General features: G+C 48.0%; 1 protein-coding gene across 24 annotated transcripts in view; it reads right to left on the minus strand.

Annotated features, from left to right (window-relative positions):
• Window positions 1-23188, minus strand: part of mybpc1 (myosin binding protein C1) — a 140183-nt gene that overhangs the window by 6552 nt on the left and 110443 nt on the right. For 23 of the 24 annotated variants that reach the window (XM_086009610.1, XM_086009614.1, XM_086009609.1 and 20 more), the window contains 9 exons: window positions 22705-22893; window positions 20955-21089; window positions 19949-20116; window positions 18372-18460; window positions 13717-13912; window positions 12129-12268; window positions 9680-9839; window positions 7362-7498; window positions 5031-5217 (listed from right to left, as the gene is read on the minus strand). In XM_086009610.1, coding sequence (XP_085865736.1) covers window positions 5031-5217; window positions 7362-7498; window positions 9680-9839; window positions 12129-12268; window positions 13717-13912; window positions 18372-18460; window positions 19949-20116; window positions 20955-21089; window positions 22705-22893 — 1401 coding nt within the window. Of the gene's footprint in view, window positions 1-73; window positions 114-5030; window positions 5218-7361; window positions 7499-9679; window positions 9840-12128; window positions 12269-13716; window positions 13913-18371; window positions 18461-19948; window positions 20117-20954; window positions 21090-22704; window positions 22894-23188 lie in introns of all 24 variants that reach the window. The other variant, XM_086009616.1, reaches the window with a different exon arrangement.

The raw sequence follows: 23188 nt of genomic DNA on the forward strand, positions 1-23188 counted from the left end.
GGAAAATCGGGCTCAGTATGGCAAATGAGGTAATACATAAGCTTCATATGCGTTGGTTCATATGAAAGCTTACCTGGATGAACATATATAAACCACAAATCCTTACTGTGCAACTAAGGAGAAAAAGAGACAAACTGTGAGACTTCAGCATCAGTGAAAAGTCAGAACACACGACTGTGGCAGCAAGGTGGTGCGGTTCCATTGTTAACCAGAGCAGCGGTGAAAATATGGGACCGCCGACCAACGTGAAATAAAAAATAGAGAAACAGCGGGGAGAAAGGACAACTGCCCGGGAGAAAGATGCAGGCAGACATTAAGTTAAGCGGAGACGTTAGGTTAAAGCGTGCAAACTGTGATCAAGAGAAGCAAAGAACCACTTAATGGGGATCAGTAAAGATATAAACCCCTGGAAAGATGCAGTCAGTGGGTGTTAGAACGTCTCTACAGCACAGAAACAGGCCATTCGGCCCAACTGGTCCGTGCCGGTGTTTATGCTCCACAGGAGGCTCCTCCCACCACCTCTTCATCTCACTCTATCAACATAACCTTCTATTCCCTTTTCCCTCATGTGTTTATCCAGCTTCCCCTTAAATGTATCTATGCTATTCGTCTCAACCACTCCCTGTGGCAGCGAGTTCCACATTCTCATCACTCTCTGGGTAAAGAAGTTTCTCCTGAATTCCTTATTCCTCTATAGTACCGTAACCATGAGGCTACAGGTGTATTTAAGAACCTGTGTTGCTTTTTCATAAGAATCAGGAGCAGGAGTCGGCCTTAAGGCCCCTCGAGCCTGCTCCTTCATGCATGTGCCTTAAACGTCAGACCAGACCACTAGGCTAAAGCATCATGGCCATTAGTTAAAGGAGGAAAATGAGCCGAGTCATCACAACAACAAAAAAAAGGGAAATTCCTCTCCGACCCTCCTCGGGCATTCGAAACTAGTCCAGGGGGAGATCAATCTGATGCCGATTGACGTTACAAGATGCCGACCTCTTGTACCAGGTGATCTCCGCCCCAGCCTGAAACAGGTCCTGCTCTCACCTGAAGGAATTCAGCGAGGCGCCGTCCACCGCACGAGGCGGCCACCTGTTCCAGAGGTCCACCATTCCCTGGGAAAAGGTCCACCTCCTGACCTCTAACCTCGATCCGGCCTCGTACACAACTTGAGACTGTGGCTCCTGATCCTCCCTAATTGGAACAAACTGCCGACTAGAACGCAATCTATTCCCTTTATCCTCTTATAAACCTTGCAATTTTGGGACTCGTAACTTCAGTCCTTCATAGATCTGATGGCAAGATTTCCATAAAAATTGCACGCGTTACAGTTTGAAATTAATTTTCTAAATATGACCATTAATTACGCCTTATTCCCCAGACTGAATCGATTGCTGTATAACCTGGTTGGGACTGGGATCCTTTCTTAATACGGTAGTTATTTAGACGTCCTGGTAACGGCACCATTGATTCCGTTCACACGGCCAACTGGACTACGACTAACACCAGTCTGCAACTTACTGGTATTGTTCAGTTCACGCTGGTGCTTGAACATATTACGGATTGAGAGTATAACATTTTAAAATTCTCATCCTGGTTTTGAAATCCCTCCATGACCTTGCCCCCTCCATATCTCTGTAATCTCCTCCAGCCCTACAACCCTCCACGATCTCTGCGCTCCTCCAATTCTGGTCTCTTGCTCATCCCCCGATTTTAATTGCTCCACCATTGGCGGCCGTACCTTCAGCTGCCGGGGCCCTAAGCTCCGGAATTCCCTCCCTAAACCTCTCCACCTCTCTCTCTCCTCTTTTAAGACGCTCATTAAAACCCACCTCTTTGACCAAGCTTTTGGTCATCTGCCCTAATATCTCCTTATGTGGCTCGGTGTCAAATTTTGTTTGATAATCGCTCCTGTGAAGCGCCTTGGGACGTTTTACTACATTAAAGGCGCTATATAAATACACGTTGTTGTATGCAAGAGAGCTTGCACAAAGCCATAGGCTACCAGTGAATGTTGGCACTGCTACTGTTCCAGAGGGTTTAGCACAGATACACACAAGTTCGTTAGAATTCATTAGCAAATGGTACATCTGGCAAGCACGTTGAGTCTTAGACTGGAAACCATAAGGAGAGTCCAATGCAGCATCACTTATCATTCCTCTTGCGCACAACTTCATTTATCTCGGGTGAGTGCTAACTGGTTCAATCAACGCAGTGACATATTCAACTCTAATCGAGTGCTGTTCCGCATGCGCTCCAATGCATGCAGTACAGTGCAACGATGCAGTCATCCAACTTGCGTGACGATCCATGCGATAACCAACCAAGAGTCCATCACATTCATAACGGTCCACAAGTCTTCAACTTACCATTTCCCCCCCCAAAAACACAGCAATGACAGCAAAACATAACAGAGTGCGACAACGTAAAGTCCACCACACAGCATCACAGCAACAATGCCCATTGTAATAAAATAAAACATTTCAAAAACTTTACTTCAGCGATATTTCATGTTGTGTCCTTACCTTATCCAGAGCAATGATGGAACAAAATAAATAGACAATGTAGAGGAGGGGGAGGGGCTTAATGTCCAATGGGATTCTGGGACTAGATACCAGCTAGCCCAGGGCGGGCGCTGGTGGAACTTTGCATTAGGTTACAGGCCCTCGGGGAGTCAACTGCATCACTTTCCAGATTGGAGGCACCTGAGCTAGCCTTCCTTATAAAATTTATACAAGTTTATAAACCAAGTACCTCATTAAAAGATTGTATTCCGTTAGACCCTCTGGTTTTCAAATAATGTTTGCGCCACGGAAATCTAAACCCGAGGTTGAGAGCAGGATGGGTGATGAGCAAGGTTTGTTCTGAGCAGTGTGGATGGCGAGCCAGGGTGCATGGGGGGGGCGGATAGCGAGCGGGGGGGGGGGGGGGAATGGAGGGATAGCGAGTGGGGGGGGGAAATGGGGGGATAGCGAGTGGGGGGGGAAGCGAGCAGGGGGGGAAATGAGAGTTATATATAAAAAAAGGACAATACATGTTGAAGACAGTATGGGTTGAGAGCAACGTTCTCATTAAGCTGCGTGGCCACACAGCGGTCTGGAGGTCCCGCGCAGGCCGCTCACTGGCTTTACAGAGGAAATAACCGCGCGTACGCGAAAAACTGACTGGGCCGCGCAGCCAGTTAAGGGGCCCGTGCACCCAAAAAAAAATTCCAGTGAACACTGGTTGAGAGCAGTTTGGATGGCGAGTTTGAATGGCAGTATTTTGAGAAAGTGATCATCTATATTTCCATTGATCCATAGCTGGATTCCTGGTTCTTGTAGCACGGTGACAGACCTATCAGGCTCCCTATCATCTCTCTCCATTCGGAGTGGGGAGTCCCCAATTATTTGAATCTTGCTGAATAAATAATCTGACTGCATAATTACTTAACCCTAAGATAATACATAGGTTTGAAAAAGATTCCCACATGAAGACGACCAAAGTTAAATTGAATTTACATTTTGAAAAGATACAGCTCGTATCTATTGATCGATCTATTGGAGAGCAGTTAGTGCAAATACTGTAAAGCTTCTAGCTTTCTGAACTGTCCTACTATTTAAATGTGAAACACCTTTCTCTTGCACGCTAAATTACTTTTGCGACAGCCTGTTTCCGCGGGGCCTCTTGTTGTGCAAAATCACTAACGTACGGTCATGCAAAGTATGTAAAAACTCTCTGTTCAAGTGTGTACTCTGTCGATGGGCCGAATGGCCTCCTTCTGTGCTGCACTATTCTATGACTTGGTCATTAAAGAAGGTATAGACTGTAACTTAGGCCTTACTTTTAAAGAATTGCTGCTTCTAAGTAGTCGCTGGCTGCAGTGCCCATTTATTCCGCAATTTTATACATCGTAATTCTTTAATTGAAAATAAAGGCTAATAAAAGGTGCGGAATTAAAGGGGTAGATTTTGCCTTCCTGGCGCGAATGGGTACAAATCAAGAGGGGTGTAAAATGGGCACATTAACCCTGAACCCCGCAATCCTAATTTGCAAAATCTGACTGTTAATGTGGGCTAAAGTAGCCCGGCTGTTTGGAGACTTCCCGAGTTCCAAATCGACGGCACTGCCTCTATTAGGGAAAGATTGGGGCAATAAAATAAAAGAGGGGGGGAATATTTCCCAACGGTGTCTAATTTTACTTGGAAAGTTGACATTGATATAAAGCAGGAAGATGGGAATATTACATGGGAACAGGAGGAGGCCATTCAGCCCCTCGAGCCGGTTCCACCATTCAATGGGATCATGGCTGATCTGCGCCTCAGCTCCACCTACCCGCCTTGGTTCCGTAACCCTTAATCCCCTTGCCGAACAAAAATCTAACAATCTCAGAAATTTTCAATTGACGCCCCAGCCTCATCAGCTTTTTGGGAGAAAGAGAGTTCCAGATTCCCACTGCCCTGTAATACGTGGCACAGATCATTCCATCAGGGAACATGACAGTCTCAAGTGTTATTTTTTAATTGTGACGCGCCGCTCCTTTAACTTGTGAAATGATTCTCTATCCCGTTAATGATTAATCACCAGCAGCAGTAAGACTCTCTCAAATCCTTCCGAGGTCCGAAGTCCACACATGCTACCGGAAAGAATGACAACATAGTGCAGCTCACGATTATTTTAGCCCGTGTGTCAAAAAACAAAGCGCGATTGAGGTGTCTGCACGCCATTACTGGGCCAGCTTATCTTGACCGAATTGCTAGCCGGTTTCAAAGAAATCTGGGAGCGCCTCCATTAAAATAGTGGGCCAAGTAACGCAGTATGGAGGGGCACTAAAGGGGAGCTCCCTCGTAAGCTCTTTTCTGTGGTGAGCTCTCGGAGTGCAGTGCTCCCCACTGGGAGCAGCAGATTGCTAATATCACCCAACTGTAACTTCTAGCCTAATGAGATATCACACTGTAAAAGAAAAAAAAGATACAATGTCGTTGAAATAATGTAATTTTTTTTTAAGAAAGCGAGTGAAACAGTGAATAGCCAAGCTTGTGTCCGGGTGACCTTACCTTTGACTTCCATTTTACATTCCACCTCATCCTCACCAAGAGCATTGATTGCTTTACAAGCGTACAGCCCGCCATCATACGGACTGGGCTTGCGGATCTCCAGGGTACAGACTCCCTGGCTGCAGAACATCCGATAGTGAGGGTTATTCTCGATTATTATTCGGTTCTTCATCCAACTTATTTTAGGCTAAATGGGGGGGGGGGGAAAAAAGATAAAATGAAGTGTAAAGCACTTGCTCAGGAATAAGTAGGAACATCCATTTGTATATTACAGGGGCTCACTGTCGTTACATAGTCAATGCAGGAGCCAATCAGGCAAATGGCCACTTATTGATTGATTGATTAGAAAGAAAGAGACAGAGAAAGAGAGAAAGAGAGAAAGAAAGAAAGAACTTGCATTTATCTAGCACCTTTCACGACCTCAGGACATCCCAAAGCAGTTTACAGCCACAGAAGTACTTTTTATTTTTGAAGTGTTACTGTTGTAATGTAAGAAACACTGCAGTCAAACGCACAGCAAGCTCCCACAAACAGCAATGAGATAATGGTCCAGATTTTGCGGTCAGCTGTGAAGGAACGATGCTCGCCATTCACTACGCTGACAGCTGCCCACAGAGTTTTGGCGGGCTTTTGAGTTTAGACTTGCTCAAATTCGGCGTCTGATCCAGCGCGGCACCCTCTACAGGGCATCTGTGGTGTCTGTGAGCAGGTCACGAAACAGAGAGGCTCTTCAACCAATCAGATTGAAGAATCTTCACTGAGACACACAGGCCTAGAAATTGAGTTGACGCCGCGCCAGGGCTTTAGCGCCAGAAATTTAGCGCCGGCGCTAATTCCTTGCGCGCGCCAAAAATTCAGTAGCGCCGCGCCCAGACGGCTGCCGGCGCTACTGGCGGGCGTGAGCGCCTCCCAATGGGCGCTGACTGCCGCATTGCGGCGCTAATCCGGCGCTGCGGGACCCGATGCGGTGCGGCAGGCTGGGGAAGTGCAGGCCTCCTCCTTCAGTTAAGGAGGAGCTGCCTGCACCCGCCCGCTGTCCGTTCAAATATTGAAAAAAATGAGCCCGGCACCTCGGACAAGTGCCGGGCTTGCAGGCCAGACGCATCTGTTCCGCGGGGGGGGGGGTGGAGGAGTCCGGGGAGGGAGGTGCGGGCAGGCGGCCGGCGGGAAAGCGGCCGGCCGACGCGCGACCTTAATGCGCCGGCGCTAACTCGGGGAAGACTCGGTTGCCAGAGTCTTAGTTGCGGCTGCCATGGGCGAGGCGGCCGCAACTGAATTTCGGCGCTGGGGCCCGTCGGCATGGCAACCGGGACGCTGCGCACACCGATGACGTCATCGGTGCTGGCGCAGCGCTACCGGCTTAACGCCGACGGAAGGGCCCCACTCAATTTCCCAACTGGCCATAACTCCGGCGCTAGGCCCTCTAGCGCCTCAAATGCGGCGCTAAGGCTACTCAATTTCTAGGCCACAGAGTCTACACCAGGAAGTATAAAGCAGGATGTATAAATTCGATTTAAATCATGTACAGAAAGCAAAATAAAGAGAGGGAAATAAAAATGGGATTAAGAGAGAGCGATAAAAGACAGATAGAAAAAGTAAAAAAAAATTTTTTTTTTCTAAATCTCCAACACTAATTAAATTACAAAGTAATGAGACTCCACACTAGTAAAATTAAATTTTTAGGGCCAGAGAGGTTGTTTGGCAGTAATTGTGACTTATCACGCCATTAAAAATTCACCTACACCTGAATGAACCAACCCTAACTTTTTCTGGCATATTTAGTGGGTAACTAGTGGGGAGGTACCACAACTTCACACCGTTGCATGTCTTTCAATGCCGAGTTTATCGGCGAAGTTCTGTTATAGCGCAGCCTGCAGAGGAGCAGGATAACTTGGACCGCAACTTCCGGATTTCCGCGTTTAACCGCGAATGTGCATAGTCCAGAAGTTGCTGTCCGATTTACTCCATATAATGGCGAGTGTTGACGGCCTCACTGTTACACTCAACGCAAAATCTGGGCTTATCTGTATTTTTTAGTGACGTTGGTTGAGGGAATAAATATTGGCTCCAGGACACTGGTACTCATCTCACAGCGAGCCTGGTAAAGCCAGAAATGCTATCTATTTACGACAAATCAATTATTAAAAATACAGAAGTGCAGGAAGCTTTTGCAAATCAGTCATAAATTGCAGAGAGTAAAGACTGAGGGCACAATTAATATCGAGGAAAGATAAACCACATTAGACAATAGCAATTAGAGCGATATAATATTAAAGACATTTTTTTCGCAGTGCAAAATGTGGAGATTGACCCACCAAAATGTGCCAATACCTTGGGGTTGCCTCTCACACTGCAGTTCAAGGTAGCATTGTATCCAGCCACTGCTATAGTGTTGATCAAAGGGTGGGTAAACTTGGGCATCTCTTTAAAATCAAAGTCATTGTACTTGGGAACCTTCAACGTCAAACCTACAACAGATGATGGCAATTAGAACATCGCACCCACTGGAGCTGCATTGCTCCCGAGTCAAAGTTCGGTGACATTATTACAACAGCAACAACTTGTATTTATACAGTGCTTTTAATGTAGTAAAACATCCCAGGGCGCTTCACAGGAGCGATTATCAAACTAAACTTGACACCGAGTCACCTAAGGAGATATTAGGGCAGGTGACTAAAAGCTTGGTCAAAGAGGTCGGTTTTAAGGAGCGTCTTAAAAGGAGGAGAAAGAGACGGAGAGGTTTAGGGAGGGAATTCCAGAGCTTAGGGCCCCGGCAGCTGAAGGCACGGCCGCCAATGGCGGAGCGATTAAAATCAGGGATGCTCAAGAGGGCAGAATTAGAGGAGCGCAGAGATCTCGGAGGGTTGTGTGGCTGGAGGAGATTAGAGAGATAGGGAGGGGGCGAGGCCCTGGATGGATGTGAAAACAAGGATGAGAATTTTTTTTAAATGGCTTTGCTTAACCGGAAGCCAATGTAGGTCAGCGAGCACAGTGGGTGATGGGTGAACGGGACTTGGTGCGAGTTAGGATACGGGCAGCAGAGTTTTGGCTGAGTTTACAGAAGGTGCAAGGTGAGAAGTCGGCCTGGAGAGCATTGGAATACAGGAAACTCTTTTTTATCCAGTACCGACGGGACCACCGTGGTGCCGGTTTATCAAAAAGTCCGGATTACAGAGAGGTATAGTTAAAAGGTACGAGAGCTCCGTACACAGCAACAAATCCAGGCTTCCCTGTTGCTTAGCAACAGGTGCAAGAACCCCGGCCACAGACCAAGCGTCCCTGTTGCTTAGCAACAAGTGCAGGAACCCCCGATTACACGGCCAAGAATCAAGAAACGGCCACTAATATGAAGAAAAACTTAACTGAACCTACTCCTGAATTTTGCCGGTTAACCGAGATTTCCGGTTGTTTGGGTGCCGGTAAATCAAGAGTTTCCTGTAGTTGACTCTAGAGGCATTATATGGCTATTGTCCAATTTTATTGACCAGAGAAATCAAGAGCGACGGGATCCGGATATGCTGCCCACTGCGTCCGATTCTCTGAACCCCTACGCAGACGTAGTGAGACTACGTGCCGGGAGCAGATACTCAAGAAAGTTACCTAAAGGTATCTATGGCAATAGTTGCCGAGCCACAGTAAGTAACATTATGTGACACTAACCGGCTCCCCAACATTCGAGTGCGAAAGCTTAGAAAACGTTGAATTGAAAGCCAGTGTATTTTATATGATGCCACTTAAGTAGTTTTTGCACCGTGGCACAACACAGGGTTAGCTCTGTTGACCTTGGATGGGGTGCTGTGCAGATTCAGCAGAATAATACAAAGCCTAGGTCAGACCCCATCTGGAGTCACTGTGTTCAGTTCCGGGCCCCGCACCTCAGGAAGGATATATTGGCCTCGGAGGGGGTGCAGCCCAGATTCACCAGAATGATACCGGGGCTAAAAGGGTTAAATTCTGAGGACAGGTTGCACAGACTGGGCTTGTATTCCCTTGAGTTTCGAAGATTAAGGGGCGATCTAATTAAGGTGTTTAAGATGATTAAAGGACTTGATAGAGAGAGACTATTTCCTCTGGTGGGGAATCCAGAATAATGGGGCAGAACCTTAAAATTAGAGCCAGGTTGTTTAGGAGTGAAATCAAGAAGCACTTTTTCCACACAATGGGTAGTGGAAATCTGTAACTCTCTCCCTCAAAAGGCTGTGGATGCTGGGGGTCGATTAGAACTATGAAGACCGAGATGGATAGATTTTTGTTGGGTAAGGGTATCGAGGGATAGGGAGCAAAGGCGGGTAAATGGGGTTGAAGTGCAGATCAGCCGCGATCGCACTGAATGGCGGAACAGGCCCCTGCTCCTATGTTGCTACTAGTGTGGAGTCCAAAAAGCTAATGAGATTTAGTGATGGGACATTGCAAATACAGAATGGACGAGTGTTTAAGATGGAGAATTCTGATTGATTAACAAAAGGCCATCATCAGCACTCTTGTACTATGGGTAGTCTTTGCGAGCCGCTTCTCCTATGGGGGAGCCTCTTTAGACAGGAGCGCAGGTCAGAGATGGAGCGGGGGGAAGGGCCAAATCTTCTTGCCCAGAGCAGCCCCTTAGAAAGTGACTACACAAGGAATCATTGCGCCGGAGCATTTAAACAGACCCTCCTTCTGAATCATGGCGCTGTTCTTCGTTCTCATGGCCTCGTCACTCAGTCCGCACATATTCTCGGAAAAGATTCTGAAGTAATACTCGTTTCCAATGATGAGATCATTTATGACGCAGTTGGTTCTGTGGTAGTGCTCGATCACCGTGTACCAATCCTACAGAGGGAAAGCAACAATCACAGCATCAAATCTGTTGCTGTCTTTCCTGTTCTTCTCCTGTAACACGACAGAGGTATTAGGTCTTTGCACCAAAGAACATGCGAATATGAGGATCACAGCAGTGCTATCAGTCTAGAATCATAGCATCTTCCAGCACAGGAGGAGGCCATTTGGCCCATCGTGCCTGTGCCGGCTCTTTGAAAGAGCTCTCCTATTAATCCCATTCCCCCTGCTCTTTCCCCATAGCCCTGCAAACTTCTCTTTTTCAAGTATTTATCCAATTTTCTGTTGAAAGTTACTATTGAATCTGCTTCCACCGCCCTTTCAGGCAGCGCATTCCAGATCACAACAACTCGCTGCGTAAAAAATAAATACTCCTCATTTCCGCCCTGGAACTTTTTGCCATTATCTTCAATCTGAGTCCTTTGGTTACTGACCCTCCTGCCAGTGGAAACAATTTCTCCTCTATTAAATCTCCCCTTAACTTTATCTGCTCTAAGGAGAACAATCCAAGATTCTCCAGTCTCTCCACATAACTGAAATCCCTCATCCCTGGTACCATTCTGGTCAATCTCCCCTGCACGGTCTCCAAGGCCTTGACATCCTTCCTAAAGTGCGGTGCCCAGAATTGGACACAATACTCCAGCTGAGGCCTAACCTGTGATTCATAAAGGTTTAGCATAACTTCATTGCTTTTGTACTCTCTGCCTCTATTTATAAAGCCCAGGATCCCAGATACCTTTTTAACAACCTTCTCAACTTGTCCTGCCACTTTCAAAGATTTGTGTATGTGAACCTCGAGGTCTCTCGGTTCCTGCACCTCCTTTAAACCTGTACCATTTAGTTTTTATTGCCTCTCCTCATTCTTCCAACCAAAATGCATCACATCACATTTTTCTGCATTAAATTTCATCTGCCACGTGTCTGCTCATTTCACCAGTCTGTCCATGTCCTCCTGACGTCTGCTTCTATCCTCCTCATTGTTTACTACATTTCCGAGTTTTGTGTCATCTGCAAAGTTTGAAATTATGCCCCTTATACATAACACAAGAACATAATAACTAGGAGCAGGAGTAGGCCATTCAGCCCCTCGAGCCTGCTCCGCCATTCAATAAGATCAGGGCTGATCTTCTACCTCAGCTCCACCCTCCTGCCCTATCCCCGTATCCCTTGAGTATCCAAGTCTTTTGTCTTCATGAGCCAGTTGGGTACATTCCTTGGAGCCTTACAGGCCAGTATTAATCTGCATCAAACTCAAGCTGCTGATACCAGCAGATCTCGGGGCTCTGATTTAGGGATTCCTCCACCAATGAGGCAACAGCAACAGCCCCCTTCCCAAACCTCCAGGCCCAAGAAATCCAAACCGGACACGCCAGCGATCAAGAACTATGACCGCAAGTAGGGACTGAGTTAATCCCGAGTTTCCTGGGATGGACCTCCTAGCCTCGTGAAGCACCTGCAGATGGCAGTTTGAACACCTCTGGCTTATCATTAACAATAGGGGCAGGTTTAGTGAGCACACAGGGATTGAGTAGTTTGGGCCGATACTCTCTGGAGTTTAGAAGAATGAGAGGTGATCTCATTGAAACATATAAGATTCTGAGGGGGATTGACAGGGTAGATGCTGAGAGGTTGTTTCCCCCTGGCTGGAGAGTCTAGAACCAGGGGTCACAGTCTCAGGATAAGGGGTCGGCCATTTAAGACCGAGATGAGGAGGAATTTCTTCACTCAGAGGGTGGTGAACCTTTGGAATTCTCTGCCCCAGAGGGCTGTGGATGCGGAGTCTGAGTATATTCAAGACTGAGATCGATAGGTTTTTGGACTCTAGGGGAATCAAGTGATATGGGGATAGTGCGGGAAAGTGGAGTTGAGGTCGAAGATCAGCCATGATCTTACTGAATGGCGGAGCAGGCTCGAGGGGCTGTATGGCCGACTCCTGCTCCAATTCTTATGTTCTTATGATTTGTTTTTAGTTCAATCCCAGGATATGGGCATCGCTGGCAATGCCAGCATTTATCGCCCATCCCTTATTGCCCCGAGGTGGTGGTGGTGGGCCTTCTTCTTGAACCGCAGAACATTTTAACGCAACCAAGCGGTTGAGTTCACTTCCCTCTCTCCATTTCTGAAAGAAAATGTTTGGAGGCATGCGGACATTTTAACATCAAATAGCGAGAGACCCAGCTCTTTATCTTACTCTCAGAATTCACCTTTCCAACAGAGAGAAGTTGAGAAGGTTTAACATTCCAGATATGCTCCTTGACCTCAGAGATCCCATTTCACACTTACCATGGTCTTCTTATCAGCTTTTTGAATCGTGTATCCCGTGATAGTGGCATTCCCATCATCCTTTGGTGGTGTCCATTCCAACTCAACATTGGTGTCCCAAACATCGACAATTTTCACAACTGCTGGTGGACCAGGTTTTTCTGTGGAAACAATTCATTAAAGCAACCGTTTCTCTTCTTCTACCATTCACACGTTTCCTCATTTGGCATGTTTATTTCTGCCATAATTCCCTGTACCTCTGCTTCCCTTCTGCTGTGGTGCAGCTCATATCCTTATCCATTGTCACAGCCGCCTGTAAACACTAAAATACAATCCACTAAATAATAATCATTTTCTACCCACCCCCAAACCCCCACAATTATACCTCAAAGACGCTTGAGATTTCTTCCAGCTTCCTGCACCAGATCTCCATGACGTAGCCCATCTCGCTCCAGGGATCCAAACTATAGCCTACATCCACCTCAAGCCGACCTTCCGCCCATATCAGGGATCCAAGATTCAGGCTACTTGCCAACCAAGTATACTTCTCTCCATTACCAAGGATCACATTTCCAGAGTGCCTCTCATTCATACTGGGGATAAAACGTTTAGGCTATCTTCATCCCAAGCCTATATACCACCCATACTAGATATGCAAGTTTCAACCTACTCCCCACCCAAGACTACCTCCTACCAATACCAGGGATCCAAGATCCCTCACCCTCCTGCTATTAGCTCTCTGAGAGAGAGGAAAAATTCACTGCGCTACATTTACCCTTCCATCGCTAATGTTCAAAAGAGGAAAATAGATTTCTACATCTTTTGTCCAGCAAATCCGTGTCTCAGAGAGGTTGTTGTTTTGAAAGCATTCAAAGAAAGGCTTGCATTTCTATAGCACCTTTCACCACCCAAAGCGCTTTACAGCCAATGAAGTACTTTTGAAGTGGAGTCATTGTTGTAATGTAGGAAACACAGCAGCCAATTTGCACACAGCAAGCTCCCATACACAGCAATGCGATAACGACCAGATAATCTATTTTAGTGATATTTGCAGGCTGACTAACAGTCTGGCAGGGTGGCGTTGTTGTTATTTTTGTATCTTCGCGGTCTTCCCTTGGCACACACTGAAACAGTGGAAGGATTCGTGGGCTGAGTAACAGTCAACGTAAACGCACTTTCATCTATATACCAGCCAATGGGGAAGGGGGGGTGGGGGGGGTGGAGGGTTTATGGGCTCCCACAATCCCACACGATGGCGGGGGGCACCCACACCCACAACCACTGGACGCGAGGATCCCACTGAGTGCCAACCCGGAATTCTGTGCCGGAGCCCCGATCTCCACTCGCCGGGACTGTCTGGAGCGGGGTTCGAACTGGAGATCATCTGACTCGGAGGTGGGAATGGCTACCACTGAGCCAATGGCTGGCTCCTCTGAAAGACCAATAATATTGGGCCAGAAGAGGCTCACATCAAACAGAGCAAGGATTTCAGGTAAATGGAACGCAGCATTAACATAGCTTGACCCCAAGCGACCTGCCGCTCTCTATATCGAGCCACCAAGTCGCAGGGATGTGTAGCCATGCAATGGTGTAATGCTGGATTACATACCCACTATCTGAATGATTATTGTGGCCTTGTCCTCTATCTTCTCCACCTGGACTCTTAGCTCATAGTTGCCCGAATTGTTCCGCTCAGCTTTGCGGATGAACAGCACCGTGTCTGATTCCGTGTTGCGGATGCTGACTGTATTCAAGTCCAAGGGACTTCCATCCTTTGTCCACTTAACCTTTGGCCTTGGTTTACCCTGGTAATAAAAGGTTAATTTGCATACATCAGTGCATGACCCAACTCTGCTTCAACGCTCATTTTTGTAGCAATGGATGGAAGGAGCTCCTTCGCATTGTGACTGCTGCAAGGTCCTACCACAGAAAGAAAAGAACTTGCATTTCTCCAGTGCATTTCACCACCTCAGGATGTCCCAAAGCACTTCACAGCCAATGAAGTACTCTTGAAGTGTTGTAATGCAGGAAACACGGCAGCCAATTTGTGCATAGCAAGATCCCACAAACAGCAATGTGATAATGACCGGATAATCTGTTTTAAGTGATGTTGATTGAGTGATAAATATTGGCCAGGACACCGGGGAGAACTCTCCTGCTCGTCTTCGAAATAGAACCATGAGATTTTTTACGTCAACCTGTGATCTCATGATGTAAATTAAAATGGCCGGGGGTCGATTTTGACTCCCAGCGAGTTTCCGGGGGGTGGGGGGGGGGCAGTGCCCGGACCTCATCCACCTGCCGCCGGCCTGCTGCCCGCCCGAAACATCTGGAAAGCAGCAGCAGGCTGGCCGGCTGGCGGGAGTGGAAAAAACCAGGCGGCTGGAGGCCGCCAAGGGGAGGCTCGCCGGCAAGAAGGTGAGACGTGGGGAGAGGGGGCTTCGGGGGTGGGGGGTCTCACAGGACAGATGGGGGTGTTGGCGGGGTGGGTGCTGGGGGGTAAGGGAGGCTGCAGCTTTCCTGCTGGGGCACAGAGGAGCATTCCAGCTGGTCCGGACCCCAACAAAAGCAACTTTGTTTAGATATTAAGAAAGTGATCAAATTAAATAGTTCATGGACCCTCCCCCCCCCGTCTCCGGATGCCGCTCATGCCCAGTATGATGCCTCGTTGGAGTTACATTCTACGCGTTGCCAAACCGCTGCAGTGCGAGACTAGCCCCTCAGTGTAAGGGTGGGGGATGGAGAAGAGGGGGATGGGGGAGAGGGAGATGGGGGAGAGGGAGATGAGGAGAGGGGGATGGGGGAGAGGGGGGTGGGGGAGCGGGTTGCCAACTCTGGTTGGATGTATTCCTGGAGGTTGTCACATGACTGCCAACTGCCCCGCCCTCACTCTCCCACCATTGGTTGCCCGACACGTCCATCCCCGCCGAGCCCCGCCTCCCCACACCCATTGGAAAGCGAAGCGACGCTTCATTACCCGATTGATTCTCGACCGTCAGTCAAATGACCACCTGTCCCTTCCCACACCAATATTTTCATAATTAATATGTTCCAATAAAATGGCAAAATAAAAAACCACACAACTTTTTTTTAACGCCCCTGTGATTGTTCTCCCGGTGTTTAGAAACATAGAAACATAGAAGATAGGAGCAGGAGTCGGCCATTCGGCCCCTCGAGCCTGCTCCGCCATTCAATGCGATCATGGCTGATCATTCAAATTCAGTACCCTGTCCCTGCCTTCTCCCCATATCCCTTGATCCCTTTAGCCTTAAGAAATATATCCAACTCTTTCTTGAATATATTAAAGAACTGGCCTCCACCGCCCTCTGTGGCAGAGAATTCCACAGGTTCACCACTCTCTGGGTGAAGAAATTCCTCCTCATTTCAGTCCTAAATGTCCTACCCCTTATCCTTAGACTATGACCCCTGGTTCTGGACTCCCCGACCATCGGGAACATCCTTCCAGCATCTAGTCTGTCTAGGCCTGACAGAATTTTATAGGTTTCGATGAGATCCCCTCTCAATCTTCTAAACTCCAGCGAGTATAAGCCCAATCGATGCAATCTCTCCTCATACGTCATTCCTGCCATCCCAGGTATCAGCCTGGTGAATCTTTGCTGCACTCCTTCCATGGCAAGAACGTCCTTCCTCAGATAAGGTGACCAATACTGCACACAATACTCAAGGTGTGGTCTCACCAAGGCCCTGTACAACTGTAGCAAGACATCCTTGTTCCTGTACTCGAACCCTCTTGCTACGAAGGCCAACATACCATTTGCCTTCTTAACCGCCTGCTGCACCTGCATGCTTACCTTCAGCGACTGGCAGCAGTGTCCGGGGGATTAATCTTCAATTCCCGGAGACTCCAGGCCAATCCTGGAAGGTTGGGATCCCTCGTGGGGGTGCGGGCGGTGGGGCTGGGGGTCTCGGTCTGCTTTTCTCAGGAGTTGGGTGGGGCCCAGAATTTATACATCAACTTTAATGTTGGTGTGACATGCAAGACCTTGGATGGTGGAAACACTCCCTCAGCCTGCTACCCCGGGAGAGCTTGCTCAATGGCAGCCAAGGGGTTGGGCAGAGAGATTGCAGAACTTCACTTCTGTGGTTACCTCCTTCCCTCAGGCGCAGAATGAATCATAGAGAGTGCACGACAGTGAAAAGCGAACAAGGTTCATACAGCGGAACAGAATTGGGCTGGATATCTTTGTGTGTTTAGAGGTCATGGGGGGTCATTTTCACCTTAACCACTTGGCTGGTAATCTGGCAGAACAGAACACATTCTCACTTAAATCAATAGAATGAAAGAAAAGATTTTGCAATTCTATAACACCTTTCACGATTCCAGGACACCCTAAAGCACTTTACAGCCAATGAAGTACTTTTTGAAGTGTAGTTACTGTTGTAATGTAGGAAACGTAGCAGCCAATTTGCGCACAGCAAGCTCCCACAAACAGCAACGTGATGATGACCAGATAATCTGTTTTAGTGATGTTGGTTGAGGGATAAATATTCGCCAGGACACCAGGGATAACCGGAAATCTGCAACTCTCCTCCCCCAAAAAGCTGTTGAGGCCGGGAGTCAATTTCACATCCTCAGGACGTCCCAAAGCACTTTACAGGCTGGGCAAATGCAGCTGCCAATTTACACACAGCAAGGTCCCACTGTAAAAGGAATGAGATAAGCAACCGGTTTAACCTGTCTTTGTGGTATGATTGAGACATAAATATTGGCCCAGTAGACTGGGGAGATCTCCCCTTCTTCGAAATTGTGCCATGGGATCTTTCAGGTCCATCTGAGAGAGCAGACAGGGCCTCGGTTTTATGTCTCATCCGAAAGACGGCACCTCCGACAGTGCAGCGCTCCCTCAGCACTGCACTCGAGTGTCAAACTGGATTTTGTGCTCAAGTCTCCTGGAGTGGGACTCGAACCCACGACCTTCAGACTCTGTGGTGAGGGTGCAGCCCACTGAGCCAGTGACTGCATGAGATGAAAATACTTGCTCTTGAGTCAGTACAAAGAAGGTTCACTCGGTTAATCCCGGGGATGAGGGGGTGGTCATATGAGGAGAGGTTGAGTAGATTGGGACTCTACTCATTGGAGTTCAGAAGAATGAGAGGCGATCTTATTGAAACATATAAGATTGTGAAGGGGCTTGATCGGGTGGATGCGGTGAGGATGTTCCCAATGATGGGTGAAACTAGAACTAGGGGGCATAATCTTAAAATAAGGGGCTGCTCTTTCAAAACTGAGATGAGGAGAAACTTCTTCACTCAGAGGGTGGTAGGTTTGTGGAATTTGCTGCCCCAGAAAGCTGTGGAAGCTACATCATTAAATACATTTAAAAACAGAAATAGATAGTTTCCTAGAAGTAAAGGGAATTAAGGGTTACGGGGAGCGGGCAGGAAATTGGACATGAGTCTAGGTTCGGAATGGTCATGGCCCTGTGGGTAGTGGAGCGGGCCCAGGGGCCGTGTAGCCTGGTTCTGCTCCTACTTCTTGTGTTCTAATTCTGTATTAGATTTCAGGAGATGGTTTTATTCCTGTTCCTGGCTGAGGTGGAGATTGCCTTTACAGAAGGTAAGTACTGCAGAAAATATAGGGACAGAGTGATCTCCTGGAAGAGTTTCGATCGCCTAGATGGGTCAGAGAGGAATTTCCCAGATTTTTTCTCCCAAATTGGCCATTGGGTTTTTTATCTGGTTTTTCGCCTCTCCCGGGAGATCACATGGGTTCGGGTGGGATGGAGAGTGATAGAAGATTTGAGGTTAGGATCAGATCAGCCATGATCTTATTGAATGGTGGAGCAGGCTCGAGGGGCCGATTGGCCGACTCCTGCTCCTATTTCTTATGTTCTTATGTAAAAGCTGGCAGGTCCTACAACGAGCGGACAAGCCACCAGGTTTGTGCCCGGGACGTGAAGGCAGAGATTTCCCTCAATCACTTTTTTTTGGTGTCTTGTTCCATTCAAAATAAGGTGAAGTCATGTTGGAAAAAGTTGGGGGTAGATCTTGGCTTTGTGAGATTGTGTAAAACGGGTGATAGCGAATCGGCCGCCTGCTTTACATCTCTCCACGATTTTTTATTTTTCCGTTGAAGTCAATGCAAATAAAAATGGGCAGGGTAGTAAAGCGGGCTGCCGATTCGCTATTGCCAGTTTTACACTATCGCACAAAGTCGAGAGCTACCCCAATGGGCACGATGATTGACTGGCAGGTTTAAGTTGACAGAGATACAAGCCCTCGCCCCCGGAACGCAGCCCCTACCTGGAAAGGGATCAGCAGATTCAGGGGTTCACCAACTCTGCGAATGTACGTTTGCTTCAGCAGCCGAGGGAGACGGATTCTGGGGGGTTCTGAAAGAGGTGAACGATAGATCACACAGCAATTAGCAAATTCTAACAACATCTGTGTCTGTGAAGATCAGGGACACACTCTCACAGGCACTCGCACACTCACAGAGACACACCACACACTCACACGCTCACAGAGACACACACACCACACACTCACACTCACATAGAAACATAGAAGATAGGAGCAGGAGTAGGCCATTCAGCCCCTCGAGCCTGCTCTGCCATTCAATGAGATCATGGCTGATCATCCAAATTCAGTACCCTGTCCCTGCCTTTTCCCCATATCCCTTGATCCCTTTAGCCTTAAGAAATATATCCAACTCTTTCTTGAATATATTTAATGAATGAATTGGCCTCCACTGCCCTCTGTGGTAGAGAATTCCACAGGTTCACCACTCTCTGGGTGAAGAAATTCCTCCTCATCTCTGTCCTAAATGGCTTACCCCTTATCCTTAGACTGTGACCCCTGGTTCTGGACTCCCCGGCCATCAGAAACATCCTTCCTGCATCTAGTCTGTCCAGTCCTGTTAGAATTTTATAAGTTTTCAATGAGATCCCCTCTCATTCTTCTAAACTCCAGCGAGTACAAGCCCAATCGACCCAATCTCTCCTCATATGTCATTCCTGCCATCCCAGGTATCAGTCTGGTGAATCTTCGCTGAACTCCTTCCATGGCAAGAACATCCTTCCTCAGATAAGGCGACCAAAACTGCACACAATGCTCGAGGTGTGGTCTCACCAAGGCCCTGTACAACTGCAGCAAGACATCCTTGTTCCTGTACTCAAACCCTCTCGCTACGAAGGCCAACATATCATTTGCCTTCTTAACTGCCTGCTGCACCTGCATGCTCAGACACACACACAGATACACACACACACACTTACATACACACACACATACACACACACACACTCACTCAGATACACTCACACACACACACACACACTCACTCAGATACACTCACACACACACACAGACAGACACACACACACTCACAGATACACACACACATACTCACACACACACTCACTCACAGATACACACACACTTACATACACACACACACACACACACACTCAGCGACACACTCACACACTCACATACACACACACTCACACAGACACACACACACACACACACTCACAGAGACAAACTCAGGCAATTATAGAATCACACATAGATGTACATATGTGGACACCTAAATGTACACACACACAGACTAACATCCACAAGCACCTACACAGCCTAATGCAGACATACAAACATGTAGCATGACTAGACCCTTGTCCTTATACGGAGAGGCTCCCGATTCACACATCTCCTGCAGCCAACAGCAACACCAAAATAAACTGGCCAGGTCTCTAAGCCCAGCCGCCCAGACGGTCTGATTCTTTATTACGGAGTTTTCCCGGATCTGGAGGAGTTTCCTTTGGTGTTGACGTCAGTATAGCGAATTAACTCATTCTCAAACAGAGAAGGCTGCTCACCCACGACTTCTTTGACTAGAATGGCTTGCGTTATACAGATCGGGGGGCTTTCACCAGCCGCGTTCACAGCCTTTACTCTCACGTAGATCTTCTCCCCGGTCGGGAGGCCATTTATCGTGTACTTGGTTTTATCGGTCAGCTTACTGTTCGATGCAATCCACTCATTCGCTGGATCGAAACAAAAGAAGGAAAAGGGAAGTGATGTTCCACAAGGATCAGTGCTGGGACCACTGCTGGTCACAATTTACATTAACGATTTAGACTTTGGAATCAAAAACACAATGACTACATTTACAGATGATACCAAATTGGGGGGGGGGGATAGTCAATACTGAGGAGGACTGCAGCAAATTACAGGAGGACGTTAATAAACTTGCAGAATGGGCAAATAATTGGCAAATGAAGCACTTTTGGGGATCACTTAGGTTTTCAAAAGTGCGGTTTCGGCAGCCTGAGTGTCTGTATGCACATATTTATGCTCTTTGTCATATGCCAGCTTTGTCCAGCAGTTGGCTCAGCTCCACTCAAGTCAAATGGAAGTTGCCCAAACTGAACTAAACCCAAGCTGGCCAATCACTCTGCTGGGTTCAAATCATGTTGCAAAGAGGTTGACTGAAGCTGCAAAGCTCTCAAATGATCTAAAATGCCTTAAGACATCCATTAAAGCTAAATTGACTAAGATAAAATAACATTTTGGGATGCAGTATGTGAGTAATTGGAGACATGACGTGTGGGGAGTGCAGCGAGCTCGGGAGGAACAGGTGACTTTGGACCCCTGGTCCCCAAAGCTCTCCACCACTAGTGGTTTTCCTCGCCTCATGTCTGGGTCTCTTGTAGACTCATTGATCGAGATTGATCGCTGTGATTGGTCAACGACTCCATTATCGTTGGATCATGTGACTACAGGATGGTAGAAGGTGAACCAGATGGACCCAGGTATTTTTCATCTAGCAATTCCCATGCACATTACTTATCATTAAGGCATTTGTGGACAAGACGGGCTTACTTCCTTCAATGCAGTACTCAATGAGGTAACCGTCTAGCCCCGCTGCTCCAATACGTTCAGGGGGCCGCCACTTGAGTGATATGCTGGTGTCCGTCACACCATCAGGAGAGAGGAGCGTTGGTTCGCTGGTTGGGGCTGGAGGAAAAAAAAACACAGGACAATTCACGGTGACGAGGGGCCATCAATGTATAATTGTCACTGAGAGAGTGAGGAAAGAGGTCAGGAGAAACGTCTTTGTACAAGTGGTGTCAGTACAAAACGAGTGCTAATTCTTGCCCTAGAATTCATGCTTCACATCGAAAAATCAACGGTGTTTAACACTGGCGAGTCAGAAATATAAGTGCACCTTTTCCAAATTGGTGGAAGAGTATCCAGGTAAGTCCTATCCATAAAGAACAGGATAAATCTAAGGACAGCAATTGCCTGTCCTATCAGTCGCCTCCCAATCAGTAAAGTGATGGAAGGAGTCATCAATAGTGCCATCAAGAGACACCTACTCACCAATAGCCTGCTCACTGATGCTTAGTTTGGGTTCTGCCAGAACCACTTGGCTCCAGACCTCCTCACAGCTTTGATCCAGACATGGACACATCAGCTGAATAGCCGAGGAGATGGGAGAGCAGAAGCCCACGACAAAGGCAGCATTCGACCGAGTGTGGCACCATTGAGCCCGAGCAAAACGGAGCTCAATGGAGGTCAAAGGGGAAACCCTCCCACGGCCAGAGTCGTATTTGGCACAAAGGAAGATGGCCGAGGTTGTTGGCGGTCAGTCATCAGAGTCTCAGGACATCACTGCAGGCATACCTCAGGGAAGCAGCATTGACCCAGCAATCTTCAGCTGCTTCATCAACAACCAGCCCTCCAGAAAGTCAGGAGTGGGGCTGATTTCATAGTGTTCAGCTCCATTCACAACTCCTCCAATAATGAAGCAGCCCCTGCCAGCCTACAACAGGATCTGGATAACATCCAGGCTTGGGCTGGTAGCATTCATGCCACATAACGACCATCTCAAACAAGAGAAATCCCAGCCTTCCCTCCTTGACTTTCAATGGATGCCACCACTGCCAAGTCCCTCTATCTTTCAGGTTATCATTGACTAGAAACTAAACCGGACCAGACTTATCAGCATGATGGCTACAAGACCAGCTAGAGACTGGGTGCTCTTAACCCCTCAAAGCCTCCCAACCACCTACAAGGCTCAAATCAGGAGTGTGATGGAATACTCACCACTTGCCTGGATTGGTGGAGCCTCAACATCACTCAAGAAGCTCGACACCATCCAAGACAGAGCAGTTCAGTGCCCCTGCCACTGGACTCAATATTCGCCCCTTTCACCACCGGCGCACCGTGGCTGCAGTGTGTACCCTCTACAAGATGCACTGCAGCAACTCACCAAGGCTTTTTCGACAGCACCTCCCAAACCTGGACCCCCACCAACTAGAAGGGCAAGGGCAGCAGCTGCATGGGACACCACCAGCTCCAAGTTTCTCTCCGAGTGATATACCATCCAGACCTGGACATATATCGGCCATTACTTCATTGTTCCTGGGTAAACATCCTAAATTTCCCTCTCTAACACCATTGTGGGAGTACCATCACCACACGGACTGCATCGGTTGAAGGAGGAGACCCACCACCACCTTCTCAGGGGCAACTAGAGATGGGCAATAAATGCCACCCTTGCCAATGTCACCCACATCCTGAGAACACTAAAAACAAAACCGGAAACCCCACCTTTACATAGTCTTACCAAGAGGGATGAATGCCTTTGACGGCTCGCTTGGTTTAGACATTCCAATGGCATTGACGGCAAAGACCCGGACTTCGTAGGGAATCCCTTCAATCATGTTCTTGGGTTCAAAGGTCGTTTCTTTGCAGAGGTCAAAGTTGAGTCTCATCCAACGGGAGCTTTGTTTCTTCTTTCTTTCAATGATGTAGCCTAAATATAATGGAGAATGGCACCAGAGTGCGCCATGGTAAACACCAGCAACTCACCAATCAGCTCATTCGCACAGCCCCGCCCCATTCGCACAGCCCCGCCCCATTCGCACAGCCCCGCCCCATTCGCATAGCCCCGCCCCATTCGCACAGCCCCGCCCCATTCGCACAGCCCCGCCCCATTCGCACAGCCCCGCCCCATTCGCACAGCCCCGCCCCATTCGCATAGCCCCGCCCCATTCGCACAGCCCCGCCCCATTCGCACAGCCCCGCCCCATTCGCACAGCCCCGCCCCA

Source organism: Somniosus microcephalus, chromosome 16, assembly GCF_052327205.1.
Source record: "Somniosus microcephalus isolate GS21.2 chromosome 16, FLI_Smic_1.0, whole genome shotgun sequence".
Taxonomy (NCBI): domain Eukaryota; kingdom Metazoa; phylum Chordata; class Chondrichthyes; order Squaliformes; family Somniosidae; genus Somniosus; species Somniosus microcephalus.